Genomic DNA, 16,501 nt, shown 5'->3' with positions numbered 1-16,501 from the left:
CCTGCAAGGAGAGGAGTGGCTCATGCCTTAAAAACCCCAAACTGCCTGAAAGCTCTCAGGGAAGCCCTTTCCTAGAAAGCTGAGGCAGGAGCATGGTGAGGTGTTTAAACATCTTGGTGTCAGAGCTCTAGATCTGGGGGCCAGGTCAGGGTCAGGTAACTGTTCCCGTAAATTATCTCATGAGTGGTAGTCTCTGTTCTGACAAGAAAGGGCAGGTCCTGAGGCACAACTTACCCTCCAGGGTCCAGTCCTCGAAGAGTCAGAGCTCAGCTGGCAGCGCCCTCAGCGCTGGGTCCCCAGACCCTGCTCAGCTGTCATCGCTGAGGGAGCCGGGTGCCAAACGCAACTGGCCCTCAGGCTCCTCAGGCTGTCCATGTGGTGGCGGGTGTGGAAGCGGGTCTTGCAGATGGCATCCCAGGCAGACTGTGCTGCCAGGAGGTGGCAGAGGCGGGAGAGGGTCACTGCCTCCTCAAGGCCTGGGCCCGGCCAGTAGGGGCCACTATGAGGGCTCTGGAGGGTCAACAGGACACAGCCCCCAACATGTCCCCTGGGCCCCCAGATCACTGCTGGTCTGTGGCTGGATGAACTGGAGCACCCTGGGGGGAAGGCCGGGATTGACTCTTACCTCACTGTCCACCTGATGACCCCTGCTCCACTGACCTTGCCTGGTTGTCCCCACTAACGGTCACTCACTGACAGTTGCTTCCTTGGGGGGAGGAGCCCATTGCAAATGGCTGAACAGGACTTGCTGCCTGGTAACAGGGTGCAGAGTAATAGCTCACAGGTACGGCTGTGCTGAGGTCTGCTCTTGGCTGTGCTCTGTGACAAGTCTCCTGGTTGAGCCTCCGTTCAGCCCTGTCCTTTAGAGGTACCCCCAGACAGAAACTAGATGGCCACAGCTGTCAGCTTTAGGTGGTCTCTTTATATCCCACAGTACTGTCTTTCCTGGGCTCAAGAATGTGATATATGAGTTGGAGCCATGGACATGTGAACTACCTCCTTCACACAAGCTACTTTTCCTCAGCCCTGCTCAAGCCCTGTCTCCTTCATTCCCACTTCCATTTGATAGTGGAGCACTGTCACACGTGCCTGACTTTGTGCCTTGGTAGGTCAGAATATCTTGCCTCGTGATGAACAGGTATAGGAAAATTAATAATAATAAGATGCAAAGTAATTTAAACATCCTATTTCTATTCACATGTACAAGCAATACTCATTAAGAGTCAGAGAATATTCAGCACCGAGCTGAAGCTTAATGTCTACAGGCAGCAGTCAGACAGGAAGACTGCAGCAGACTGGACGCCCAGGGGCACCAGCTGCAACTGCTCTGCCACTTAAGTCCCACGGGTCAGCAGATCTAATGGGGCTCGAAGCACTACTGGCAGAGAGAGAGGTTATTCAGTGCCACTGCCATCACCGACTCGATGGACATGAGCTTGAGCAAGCTCTGGGAGGTGGTGATGGACAGGGAAGCCTGGCAAGTCAATGGGGTCATAAAGAGTCAGACACGACTGAATGACTGAACTGAACTGAACTGAAGTACACCATCAGTTGTTTGGAACAATTACTTTGTTTTATTTTATGCTATATATAATTTTAATGAAGAAAGTAGTAAAAATGCTATGTGAGATATAAAATTAATTTTAAAAGGTATGAACTCTGAAATTAGGCTGCTTGAGAATGAATCCTTAGTTTACCATTTACTTGGTCTGTATCCTAGGAGTGGTTAGTCATCCTTTTCCTATCTTGTCTTCCTAATCTGAGACATAATAACATCTATTTCATAAAACTGTTGTGAACAATAAATTATGTGTGTGTTTAAACTAGTTGCTACATCTAACGAGTGTAAATTTAATTATTATTATTCCCATACACAAGGGAAAATATAGAAAAGAAATTACAGAATTAGATTTCAATACAGAAAATAGGTGAGCAAGTAACTTTGTAAGTATAACTAAATGCACTTTTATAGTAAAAACATAAAATAACTGATAAGACATAATAAATATCACTTCTTTTGATCAGAATATGAACCAAAACTTTCTGATATAAGGCAGAAATGTGACCAAGAAGAGCAGAACATCACTTGTGTTTCTCTACAGAGCTAGCTAGAGTGTATTTTTCTATAAGATTCCTGTGTCTATACAGACCTAACAAAAGGTCAGGACTCACTCCAGTCCAGATGAAAGAAAGAGACACAAACAGTCCTGTCTGAGAAATGATGCAAACCACATTAATTCTATGAAAAGGAGTAAGGCACGTATCCAAGAGCAGAAGATTTTAAAACAAGAAAGCTCATTTTTATAGAAAGAAACATAAAAATTGGATAATACTCATTCATACTTAGAAAACAAATTTTGTGGATCTAAATTAATATAGTTAATCTTCCACCTTCAAGTGTAAATTTTGTTTACATTCCATCTTCTGATATGCATAAAAAGTACTGACTAGAACTTTTATTTCAGAACATCTATATAATGTAGAAAATAATAATTTTATGCAATATTTTTAACTTTTGTTTTTTGAAGTCACACAGACTAACCAAAATAAAACAAGCTATTATTTATTGCTTGGTAAGGGAAATCTGCATTGCTGTCACACCTAATTTCCTTAAGAAAGTTAAACGTTGTTATTCCAGAGACGTCATGGCTGACATTAGTTTAGGATAATGAGGGTGTGTAATTTGTTTTGCGTAGATCAGCACTGTTGCAAGTAATGAATGAAGTTCTCAGGTGGGTCAGTGGTAAAGAATCTGCCTGCCAAGGCAAGAGACACAGGAGAATTGGGTTTGATCCCTAGGTCAGGAAGATCCCCTGGAGAAGGAAGTGGTAACTCACTTCAGTATTCTTGCTGGAAACATCCACGGATAGAGGAGCCTGGAAGGCTGCTGTCCTTGGTGTCACAATCAAACATGACAGCATGCACTCAAGCAGAATAGTACACAGAAGCAGCCATTATATATTCCAGTCCATTGCTAAATTATGTTTTCTTAAACCTGAATTATCTGATGGGAGTAATCCAATTACAGGCCGCTGTATTATGTAAGAAATAATTAGGTTAAAAAATTATAACACAGTTCTTAAACTGGAATATACTTTTTAACTGTTAATGTAGGAGTTTTACAGTTTAAGCTTAAGTGTACAGTCTTACAATGCTTAATGTCAAAGAATTGTATCCATTTACTTGTAAATTTTTATCATCTTAAGAATGCATTCCAACTTGTGACAGTTTATAACAAATGTCACTAGTCTGATCCTTGTTTTTCTTAGTCATAAAGGTAAGGTATTTGACTAGGTAGTTCTTACTGTGAAACAAACATCAGAATTCATGAATAACTGAATACACTTATCATATAAACACTAATGATAGATAAAAGCATAAGCTGAGTCTTCCCGAAGAATATCAGTTCCTCATAGCATTTCAATCTCTAGTCGTGTCTGTACAGGCCAAAGTGAGAGGCACCAGTTTTCTGGCTCCTATAACACATTTTGTAAATTTAAGTAAATTAATTTTTATGTCACTGTAACTTTTCCAAAAGAAAAAAAGAAATAAAATATATGTAACAGAAATAGTTCAAACTAAAAAATGAAGTTGCTGATATACTATATGTACTAGTACATATGATTACATAAGCAATGTTATAGAGAAGTTATCCACAAAACTAGAAAACATAACACTTTCTTATCTAAATAAATAAATCAGCATAGATTAAAATGTCATTAATGCTGCATAAAAATTCTCGATGGTTCCTCAAAATCATAAACTTGAAGGCAATATGACATAGAATGACCCTTTGTATACAGTTTAGGCTACCTATTATATTGTCAAGGTATATTGTACTTATTTCCAATAATTGAAAATTGTTTTTTCTATCTGATTCTGAAGCAGTTTTGAAATTCAGCCCAAACAACTGGCACAGTACAGCAAGTTATTTCTAGCTTTGATGTTGCCCTTTATTTAAAATCAGAGCAACTATGAACATGAAGAAAGCTAAAAAAGACAGTTGGGTTCATATATGAAATAAATTCCTGAGAACAGAGAATTTGTCTATCACATGAGTATTGCTCCTTCTTGGTTGGTATGCTAATTTACTTGTTAGGATTATGGGGACCTCAGGTTAACTCAATACTCAAAGTCAGTATTTCCACTTCTATCAGTGAATAAAAGAAGGGAAAATAATTAAATACTACTAAACTTATCTCCCTGGATTGGGAAGATCCCCTGGAGGAGGAAATGCCAGCCCACTCCAGTACTCTTGCCTGGAAAATTCCATGGACAGAGCAGCCTGGTGGACACAGTTCATGGGGACACAAAGAGTTGGACACGACTGAGTAACTCAGCACTCACTTGCTCAAACATGTCTTAAGGCTGTAATTCCTTATGAGCTACATAATTTCAAAATGCCAAACAGAAGAAAAGAGAATAAAAAAATCCAAAAGCTCTTGCTGAAAATGAACTCTCAACAAAAGTTAAAACAAAACAATAAGAAATACAATCCTGAAGATCCCAATAAAGTTCACAGCTAAAAAATGATTTCTTATAAAATTAATCTGTAAAGAGCAACATTTCAAAGTCTTGAAATAAGTCTGAAAAAGATGTTCAAAAGTATATCTGAAAGCATAACTTACATTTAAAAGAGTAATAAACTATGGAATAAAATAGACTAATATTAAACTACACTAGATCAGATAACTAGAATCAATACTAATAATACTTTTGTAGTTCTTGAAATTACTGGTAAATGTTCATTTTCTAACTATGCTTCAATATATAGCATCAGAGTTAAAAAATGCTGTAAAAAGAAACAAACTCTGAATAAGTTTTATTAATTATTTTATAGTTATTATTTGGGAGAAGGTAATGGCACCCCACTCCAGTGTTCCTGCCTGGAAAATCCCATGGGTGGAGAAGCCTGGAAGGCTGTGGTCCATGGGGTCGCTGAGGGTCGGACACGAGTAAGCGACTTTACTTTCACTTTTCACTTTCATGCATTGGAGAAGGAAATGGCAACCCACTCCAGTGTTCTTGCCTGGAGAATCCCAGGGACGGGGGAGCCTGGTGGGCTGCCGTCTATGGGGTCCACAGAGTCGGACACGACTGAAGTGACTTAGCAGCAGCAGTTATTATTTACCACAACTAAAACTTATTGAAAACATGCCAGGTTAGAGAAATTGAAAAAGACACATGTACCCCAATGTTCATTACAGTACAATTTACAATAGCTATAACATAGAAGCAATCTAGATGTCTATCAACAGATGAATAGATAAAGAACCATATATACAATGGAAGATTATTCTGTCATAAAAGGAACACATGAGTCCTTTCTAATAAGGTGAATAAATCTAGAGCCTATTACGGAGTGAAACAAGTCAGAAAGAGAAAGATAAATATGGCATACTAACACTGTGTGGATCACAATAAACAGTGGAAAATTCTGAAAGAGATGGGAATACGAGACCACTTGACCTGCCTTTTGAGAAACCTATATGCAGGTCAGGAAGGCACAGTTAGAACTGGACATGGAAAAACAGACTGGTTCCAAATAGGAAAAGGAGTTCGTCAAGGCTATATATTGTCACCCTGCTTATTTAACTTATATGCAGAGTACATCATGAGAAACGCTGGGCTGGAAGAAGCACAAGCTGGAATCAAGATTGCAGGGAGAAATATCAATAACCTCAGATATGCATATGACACCACCCTTATGGCAGTAAGTGATGAGGAACTCAAAAGCCTCTTGATGAAAGTGAAAGTGGAGAGTGAAAAAGTTGGCTTAAAGCTCAACATTCAGAAAACGAAGATCATGGCCCCTGGTCCCATCATTTCATGGGAAATAGACAGGGAAACAGTGGAAACAGAGTCAGACTTTATTTTGGGGGGCTCCAAAATCACTGCAGATGGTGATTCCAGCCATGAAATTAAAAGACGCTTACTCCTTGGAAGGAAAGTTATGACCAACCTAGATAGCATATTGAAAAGCAGAGACATTACTTTGCCAACAAAGGTCCGTCTAGTCAAGGCTATGGTTTTTCCTGTTGTCATGTATGGATGTGAGAGTTGGACTGTGAAGAAGGCTGAGCACTGAAGAATTGATGCTTTTGAACGGTGGTGTTGGAGAAGACTCTTGAGAGGCCCTTGGACTGCAAGGAGATCCAGTCAGTCCACTCTAAAGGAGATCAGTCCTGGGTGTTCTTTGGTAGGAATGATGCTAAAGCTGAAACTCCAGTACTTTGGCCACCTCATGCAAAGAGTTGACTCATTGGAAAAGACTCTGATGCTGGGAGGGATTGGGTGCAGGAGGAGAAGGGGACGACAGAGGATGAGATGGCTGGATGACATCACCAACTCGATGGACATGAGTTTGAGTGAACTCCGGGAATTGGTGATGGACAGGGAGGCCTGGCGTGCTGCAGTTCATGGGGTGGCAAAGAGTCAGACCCGACTGAGCGACTGAACTGAACTGAACTGAACACATATATATGGAATCTAAAAGATGGTACTGATGAAATTATTTTCAGGGCAGTAGTGGAGACACAGACATAGAGAACAGATTTATGGACATAGGGAAAAGGGAGGAGGGAGAGGGTGGGATGTATTGAGAGAGTAACATGGAAACTTACATTACCATATGTAAAATAGATAGCCAATGGGAATTTGCTGTATGGCTCAGGGAACTCAAAAAGAGGCTCTGTATCAATCTAGAGAGATGTGGTGGCGAGGGAGATTGGAGGGAGGTTCAAGAGGGAAAGGACATATGTATACTTATGGCTGATTCATGCTGATGTTTGGCAGAAACCAACACATTCTGTAAAGCAAATATCCTTCATTAGAAAATAAATTAATTAAATAAACAAGCAAACTAAAAACACGCCAGGTGTTAGGGATTTCCCTGGAGATCCAGTGGTTTGGTCTCTCAGCTTCCACTGAAGCGGCACAGGTCCGATCTCTCGTTGGGTAACCAAAATTCCACATGCCACTTGGCATGGCCAAAAGGTTTTATATATATAGAGAGAGATTATGTTAAGGAATAAAAACATTTATTAAATAAATTAATTAAATAAACATGCCAAGTTAGTTCTCTATAAATTCGGAATATGAAAACTGGAAAAAAGAGATAAGAAAATGAAAAATCATAAGAATAATATAACACATAAAACATTAAGATACCACTTTTAAAATGCTCAGAAGTAATATTGAAGTTTAAAAAAAAATGTGCTCATGCAAAAATAATGGTGATAAGTGGTACAGTAACAATATCACTGATAGAAATTATTTTTAAGTAATCTCCAAAATAAACATAATTCCAATCAAAAAGAGAGAAGTACAAAGGGGGAATCCACCTACTATACATTTAAAATATAAAATAACACTGGCTTCCCTCGTGGCTCAGATGGTAAAGAATCTGCCTGCAGTGCGGGAGACCTGGGTTCAATCCCTGGTTTGGGAAGATCCCCTGGAGCAGGGCATGGGAACCCACTCCAGTATTCTTGCCTGGAGAATCCCCATAGACAGAGGACCCTCTAGTCCATGGGGTCACAAAGAGTCAGACACACTGAGTGACTAAACACATACACAGAAGAAAAGAATTTATTTTTAAAAAATTGATCTTAAATACTATGACAAATACGCAATGTAACTAAATCACCAATATTAGTCTCAAAGATACACATTAAATGTGCACACACAAAAAGGGAAAAGACCAAGAGCATAATTGATGAAAACTTTGGATTGGCAGGTAATCTGCAGAAGAATAATCAAAATAGTCAGAAAACAAATAAAAGAATAATCAATTGCACTGATGATCAGGAATATTCAAATTAAAAGATTATATGATACCCTTGTCCACCTATAATATGGATTTAAAATAGTCTAAAATACTAATTTTTAAGGCTGAGTGCTGAAGAATTGATGTTTTTGAACTGTGGCATTGGAGAAGACTTCAGAATATCAAGTCAGTCAATCCTAAAGGAAATCAGTCTTGAATATTTGTTGGAAGGACTGATGCTGAAGCTGAAGCTCCAATACTTTGGCCACATGATGTGAAGAGCTTACTCCTTAGAAAAGACCCTGATGCTGGGAAAGACTGAAAGCAGGAAGAGAAGCAGACGACAGAGGATGAGATGGTTGGATGGTATCATCAACTCAATGGACATGAGTTTTAGTAAGCTATGGGAGATGGTGAAGGACAGGGAAGCCTGGCGTGCTGCAGTCCATGGGGTTGCAAAAAGTCAGACACAACTGAGCGACTGAACAACAACAGCAATGATACTACTATACACCTATTTAATATTGATTTAAAATAGTCTAAAATATTATTTTTTTATAAAAATGTAAAGGAAACTCTAACACACTGCTGGCATATAAATAGAAATATTTTACAGTACTTTAAACTACATTTGGCTAATATCTGAGAAAGTTTAAGAGGCCCTTGTACATAATCCCAAAACTCCACTTTCACGTATATACCCTAGAATTGCTCTTTTGTAAAGGCTTAAGTACAAAAATGTTCACAAAAGAATCTCTTAGGTCAGAAAAATATTCATCAGTGTTGCAGTGAATACTGAATATGCATTAAATAGAATAGTGTGGAATGCTTTCATTGACTTCTTATTTCTCTCTGGTTCCCCAGGATAATTATGATCTTCTTTTTCTTTCACAACATTTGACACCTAGCCTATGTGTTCATAGGTCATTATCAGAAGAGATAAATATTAGTTTAAACTAACCACACATCTGTGGACATTCAACTTTCTTCTTCCTTTCCTTCTAAGTCACCATGAATTCAGTATCTCTCCAGTCCCATGAATGGAATTGCCCTTTGGGGAAGCTGGACATGGAAGTACTTAAAAATGATCTTTATGAGTTTCATGACATCATGTAGCAGTCTTTTAATTTGGGCACTTATTTGTACATAAACTAGAAAAGATATGTACAAGTTAGGGTCTTGCCTGCAACTGTTTCCCCACCCACAAATTTATACAACAGGCTGATATTCCCAAGGACTGCATCTGAGACTCTGACAAGGATTGGGCGAGCCATCAGACTGCTCAGTAGTAATATAATGCAATATTTTATGTATTTTAAAAACATCAGTAGTGAGAATGTTATGTACAGCACAGGGAACTCTACTTAATGCTCTGTGGTGAGCTGAATAACAAGGAAGTAGAAAAGGGAGGGGATGTATGTATAAGTATGCTGATTCATGTTGCTATATATTAGAAATTAACACAGCATTGAAAAGCAACCACATTCCAATAAAACTTAACTTTTTAAAAAATTACAAAAAAAGAATGCTAGGATCAAAATTTTATCAACTAGATCACATTCAAATATGAGGGGATAATTCATATATTTGTGTGTGTGAATATATACATATATATACACATCTGTCTATCCCTGGTGGCTCAGACAATAAAGCTTCTGCCTGCAATGCGGGAGACCTGGGTTTAATGTCTGGGTCAGGAAGATCTCCTGGAGAAGGAAATGGCAACCCACTCCAGTATTCTTGCCTGGAAAATCCCATGGATGGTGGAACCTGGTAGGCTACAGTCCATAGGGTCGCAAAGAGTAGGACACAACTGAGCGACTTCACTTTCTTTCTTTCACTTTACACATCTGTATATATATATGTGTGTGTGTGTGTGTGTGTGTATGTATGTATGTATATATATATATATATATTTCTCATACACTCCTCTTCAGAAGAGTTACCCCATAAATATTTACATTTAAATTTATATTTGAAGGAGTAATGAGAAGAAAAATTACACAACTACCTGGGTGTTAAGTTATATGAGAATTAATATGACCAAGTATATAGTGATTTGTTTTCTTGAAAAGTTAATCAAGGATAAAATGAGACAAAATAGAAACCATATACTACAGAAGTGATTCCAGGAAAGAGACCCTTAAAGCTGGAATCTGGAATAAGCTATCTAATTTGGTTAGGTTAGAGGATGGCAATGGTTTATTCTTCACAGGACTGGGAGAGTGGAAGTCAATGTAATTCAGTGGCAAGCAACAGCAACAACCCCAAAACTTATCCCCTGTACTCTTCTGGAATCATGCTACAGGTTTTGGGCCAAAGAACTTCTTCTGTGGGCACGCTCAGAGTTTCTAATTTCTTAGAAATGCAGAAAACACATCTATCTGAATTTACGTTCTCCAATTTAATCATGAGAGTAGCAATATTATAATGTAATTTCAAATGTTCTTTGACTTGAAATTTCTAGTTTGGATTGGGAAAGAAGGCCCTGAGAATGAGTTGTAACTTTGATAGACTCCTGTCAACCTGCTTACCTCCCATCTCTCTTCCACCCCTTCTCCCTCCTTTGGGGAGATTAGAAGACCCTTCCCTTCCTTGTTTTGTGACTAAGTCATGTCCAACTCACTGGTGATCCCATAGACTATAGCCCCCTAGGTTTCTCTGTCCATGGGATTTCCCAGGCAAGAAGATGGGAGGGTTGCCATTTCCTTCTCCAGGGATCTTCCCAACCCAGGGACTGAAGTGGGTCAGCCTGCTTGGCAGGCTGATTCTTTACCACTGAACCACCTGGGAAGCCCTAGAGGCCTGTGTAATGGGCATGAGTTTTAGTAAACTCTGGCAGTTGGTGATGGACAGGGAGGCCTAGCGTGCTGTGGTTCATGGGGTCACAAAGAATTGTTCTGTCATGTCTAACTCCTTGCAATCCCATGGAGTGCAGCACATCAGGCTTCCCTGTCCATGACCAACTCCTGGAGCTTGCTCAAACTCATGTCCATTGAGTCAGTGATGCCATACAACCATCTCATCCTCTGTTGTCCCCTTCTCCTCCTACCTTCAATCCTTCTCAATATCAGGGTCTTTTCCAATTAGTCAGTGCTCTGCATCAGGTGGCCAAAGTATTAGAGCTTCAGCCGCAGCATCAGTCCTTCCAATGAATATTCAGGACTGATTTCCTTTAGGATGGACTGGTTGGATCTCCTTGAGCTCTCAAGATCTCCTTGACAGTTCAAGGGACTCTCAAGAGGGTATATACACACATACATTTTCAGAGAATATTGTATTTTGCAAAATATTAACATACATCATCATAGCCATCAATACAACCATCTGATTAAGTAGTTTGTTTATTATAAAGATTAGTAAACACAATTTTTGGAGAAGGCAATGGCACCCCACTCCAGGACTCTTGCCTGGAAAATCCCATGGATGGAGGAGCCTGGTAGGCTGCAGTCCATGAGGTCACTAAGAGTCAGACATGATTGAGCGACTTCACTTTCACTTTTCACTTTCATGCATTAGAGAAGGAAATGGACACCCACTCCAGTGTTCTTGCCTGGAGAATCCCAGGGACAGATGAGCCTGGTAGGAGGCCATCTATGGGGTCGCACAGAGTTGGACACAACTGAAGCGACTTAGCAGCAGCAGCAGCAGGCAAACACAATTTTAGCTCTAGGCATGGCCTTAAGTTTAGAGTACATGAAAACTGACTTGTCAATAACAAGTTATGTAAAAGTCAGAGTCTTCCTTAATGAGCTCATATCTCAGAAATGCAAGATGAGAAAAATCAACAATCATATTACAATAAAATAAATAGACATACAATAGACATAGGACCTTGTTCTGTTCCTAAGCCTATTATACTCGTAATAGGTAATGTAATCATCATGATACATTTATCATCCCCATTAGTAATAATAGAACATAAGGACTAAGCGAAACTCCACAATCTGACAACAGAATCTAGAATTTAATGTAAAGGGACACTCGGTTTATTTTGAAATTATTTTTGTGCCATGGAGGACAAGGTGGAGGGTACATGTGAGAATAAGAAGAGTGAAGCACAAGCCGATTCTTGAAGTGTCATCGAGAATTCCATGTAAAAATGTGAGAAAGACATTGCAAACCAAAAAGCACATCATATGCAGGTCTTAGATAAATATGATGTGTTTGAAATATTCTTGTTTGCTATGTGGTACAAGTGACTTCTGTTCATAATATGTACAAAAACATGGTGAAAGTGAGGATGAAAAGTTAGAGGGAGTTAAGTTATATGAATTGTGTAGATGTGTATTTATAAGCAAAATTCACAGAACTTTGTGACTAATATGAGAAAGATGAGACTCACAATTATTGTTATATATTTTTATTGTCAATTTATCTACTTATAAAAGTGATATAGAACAATTTTCCCATTTAACCTTAACATGATTCTCCTTGACTTATAGTAATGCTGATATTTTAAATCCAATATAATATGCATATTACTAATAACATGTGAGCAAGTTTTCAGCATATATTTAAAGAGCTCCTGATGGAAACCCAGATATCCAATATACTTGACAGCTGTAAGGAAAAAACAACTCAGAGCCTTCTTTTACCTTTCTCCCCAAGAATAGAAGTGATTTCTCAAAGATGGGACTCAAAAGAGATAATGCATTTTTTTTTTACCAAGCAATACAACAGTAGCAAGTTCTTCTTTTACAGATACTAGATATTGCAAATATCCCATAGGAAATGTTCTGAAGATAGCAACATAATATGTCAGATGTAAGCAGACAGATCTGGAATAATCCGTCACCCCTCCTGAAAATGACCTGGTTTCATATTGTTACCCATGGCACCCTATTTTCAATAAAATTTTTGCAAATGACTCTCTCACCCTCAAGTTGAGGTCTATCACTTATTGGTATCATTACCAGATTTGGGAAGGGTCGAAGAGCATCCTCCTTTGTGGGTCTTGGTTCTTGATAAGGAAACAAAGAATAAACTGAGGTCTTACTAGTGGCAAAAACAAGTTTATTAAAGAAAGAACAGAAAGAACACCTCAAGGGAGAGATGGGCTGGTGCAAGAGAGGCAATGCTGCTGGAATGATGAAGTAAGAAGGGTTTTCAAGAAAGGGCTTTTGCATATTCATCTAGGTGGGCATGGACTGGCAGTTTTGATTGACCGTTGCAAGTTGCATAACAGCATACAGTATTGCTCATATCTTTCCATAATTCAGTCCGTTTTAATCAGATGCATGTATGTATAGGAATATTTATGAATATTTAATAGGCTCCCAGATGCCTAAGGCCACTTGAGGACACAACTGTGCATCAGGGCAAGTGTCTAGGAGCTGGAAAAGTCCTTGTGGTTAGTATGTATCCTTTGCGTTTCAAGGGCACATACATAGAGTTGGAGCAGTCTCTGTGGTTACTTTGTAGCATATCTGTGAGCACTCCTAGGCCACACTGGAGCTTGTCTGGGGTGGGTTTTATAGAGATCAGCTTGAATCTTTCTTAGCTAGGCCACCCCTCATTGCCTACACCTAACTTTCTACCTAACAGTATCAAATTTGGAAACAATCAGTGAAGGTAAAATTAACTTTATAGCAAAAAGCTTACTAGTGAGATAGACAGCTGCTATTTAATGGCAAAATGTTAGCAAGAAGATAAATCCCTGGCGGCTGAGACAGTAAAGAATCTGCTTGCAATGTAAGAGACCCTGGTAAGGAAGATCCTCTGGAGAAAGGAAAATCTGCCCACTCCAGTATTCTCGCCAGGAGAATTCCATGGACAGAGGAGCCTGGTGAGTTACAATTCATGGGGTTGCAAAGTCAGACAAGACTGAGCAACTAACACTAACTAATACTCAAGTAATTCTTCCACTTAATAACATAAGAAAGATTCTATAAAGCAAAATCATTTGTATCTCAATTGCTGGTATCATCATCTTTTACCACCAGATATCAATGCTCTTATAAACCATTGGTAAATAAGATTGTAAAGCATTAGTGTAAAAATAGGAAGAAGAAGAAGAAAAAAAATGCCAGTAAAACAGAATAAAACAGAAGCCAGACAAACTATATTAATACTTTATAAAGTTATGTTATGTGTAAGAAATGTTCCACTGCACTGACGTGAGAGGAAATTGTACTGTTTTTAAGAAATTGAATGAGTATGTTTAAATAAGTACACAGAAAAAAAAAAATAATAATGGTAACCACCTACCTCATACTAAGGGCTTCCCAGGTGGCTCAGTGGTAATGATCCACCTGCCAAGCAGGAGACAGGGGACACAGGTTCTTTATTCCTGGGTTGGGAACATCCCTTGGAGGAGGAAATGGCAACCCATTCCAGTATTCTTGCCTGGAAAATTACATGGACAGAGGAGGTTGAGGGCTATAGTCCTTGGGGTCACAAAGAATTGGACTTAGTGACTAAACAACAACAGCAACCTCACCCTAAACACAGAATATATTCTAGATAGATTATAGATATAAAGTGCAAATAAAAATAGAATTGTCTCTTAGAGATAAAGCATAAGGAAACATTTTCAAAATCTTGAAGTAGGAATTATTTCTTAACCAGGATTTGAAAAGTAAAGCTACACAGGAAAATATAAGGAACTGAAATATATTATGAATAAGAACTTCTGTTATCAAATGCATTTTGTGAGTAAATGCCAGGCCAAAGTATGAAGAAAGTTATTGAAATATATGTTATTCTAAAGAAGACTCATAGTCACAATTATAAAGAAGTTTAATGTACTAATAGGCAAATAACCCACAAAAGTTGGCAAAAGAAGGGATGACCCAAAAGCTTACTTGCATAATATCATTAGTCATCAGAAAAAATATGTATTCAAGAAAATTAGGACCCATTACATACTCAACAGATGAATAAAACAAAAAGAAAAAAAAATTACCAAAATGTGATGATGCATCGACACCTGAAATTCATCTGTTACGTTTGCAGTGTACATCTTGTAGTATACTTTTGGAAAACAAACAGCAAAATATCTTATATTCATTAACAAATCAAACAAACAAATCAATTCAAATCATTCTACTCAATCAGCTGATAGTATATATAAGGGTGAGCGGTTCCAATTTGCCTCTCAAAACATTTAACAGGGATGGACGTGTTTTGTTTAAAAATAGCCATATTCTTACTTGAAAACTAGGTGGCCAGCAGTAACTCGTCTTTTCTGATCACCAGACAGCGCACGTGCCCCTGTCCCCCGGCCCTCCCTGTGCGTGTTGTTGCCCTTCCCTGTCATGCCCTTCCCTTCCAGCTTTCCCCACCTCCCTGCCCGCCCCACACAGGTGACCGCCCAGCGCCCCCTTACCCTGTTTAGGACCTAACCGGATCTCGCCTCATGTGGTGTCCTTCCCTGGCTTCTATGGCCGGCGGCGTCTCCGGGCAGAGAAGTGCCCTGGGTCCCCAAGGGGGGAAGCTGGGCACAGCAAGTTGCACATGAGGGCCATGGAGGCGGCGGTAGAGTGTTCTCCCAGGCCAGCTGTGGCTCTGGGTGTTGGTGGCGGTGAGCGCAAGCCCCAAGAGGGGGGCCCCATGGGGGCCAGGAAGGGCAGTAGACATCCTGGGTGCCAGGACCGCTCCTGTGCTGGAGGCTTCTGGAGGTGAGATTCCGTGGCGTGACGCAGTAGCTGCTTTGCTTCCGGGCCATTTTGAATGGCTTCTGGGCCCTTCGCTGTCGCTCGCGGCCACCCAACCTCCACCATTGGTTCTGTGCCTCTGCCGTGTCTTTGCCACGCAGGCCTACGTGGCTGCACTCCGTTGGTGCCTCATCTGTTCTGTCCTCTGATCTCTGGGGCTGTGCCCTGGTGCGTCTCACTTCCCTGGCCTGCCTTGGCCCCACTCCATTGCCCTTTAACGCCTTCTGCCTGCCAATGTTTTCATGTGCTGGACCAGGAGGAGCCCCTGTGCCCCCAGCGTGCCACCCCTGCAGTGTGCTCATCTGAGTGTGCGCAGGTCACCAGATGGCTACCATGCCTGTATCGCCACCCCCTGGGGGTGTGGAAGTGAGGGTGCCATGGCTGTCCCCGATGTGACCAGCTGGTGTCCTTGGCCTTACTTCTGGCCCACCAGGCCCTCGAGGAGGGTCTCCCCATCAGGACTTTGGGGCAGCACGCTGAGTCCCTCATGGACTGAGCGTGGGGGATTCTTCGGCCTCGCAGTGGGAGGAGTGGGTTCCCTGGCCTGGGGTGATTGCCCTCCCCCTTCCTCACCTTGTGGGGTTTCACTGCCACTGCCCTTCACCAGGCGCCCTGTGCTCACTTGGGATTCCCAGGTGGCACAGTAGAAAAGAATCAGCCTGCTAATGCAGGCAGTTGCAAAAGATGCAAATTCGATCCCTGAGTTGGGGAGGTCCCGTGGAGGAGGAAATGGCAACCCCCTCCTGTATTCTTGCCTGGAAAATCCCTTGGACAGAGGAGCCTGGCTGGCTGCAGTCCATGGGGTCATAGAGTCTGAGAGGTGGACATGACTGAGTACGTGCACATATACACATGAGAAAAAAGGAATCCAGTTACAACTCAACTGTTTTGTAAAGAATTTTGTAATTGGCTTTCCAGAAATGCCACCTTTAGTAGCTGACTTAGTAGAAGGAGGACCAGATTACACAGGAGGGTTGAGAAAGTGGCTCCTGTATCCGTAGCAATTTAACAGGATGCCTCTTCTAGTTAGAGTCACCTGAGGTGTGTGGTAATGAGGACAGAAGCCAAAGTGGGA

General features: G+C 40.5%; 1 protein-coding gene across 1 annotated transcript in view; it reads right to left on the bottom strand.

Annotated features, from left to right (window-relative positions):
* Positions 1-282: 282 nt before the first annotated feature.
* LOC123333845 overlaps positions 283-16,501 on the bottom strand; it is a 33,833-nt gene continuing 17,614 nt past the window's right edge. The window contains exon 10 of the mRNA XM_044943953.2: positions 283-510. Coding sequence (XP_044799888.2) covers positions 283-510 — 228 coding nt within the window. The remainder of the gene's footprint in view (positions 511-16,501) is intronic.

This window comes from Bubalus bubalis, chromosome 5, assembly GCF_019923935.1.
Source record: "Bubalus bubalis isolate 160015118507 breed Murrah chromosome 5, NDDB_SH_1, whole genome shotgun sequence".
Taxonomy (NCBI): domain Eukaryota; kingdom Metazoa; phylum Chordata; class Mammalia; order Artiodactyla; family Bovidae; genus Bubalus; species Bubalus bubalis.
Note: the sequence above shows the minus strand (reverse complement) of the source record. Positions and strands in the feature narration are given on the sequence as shown.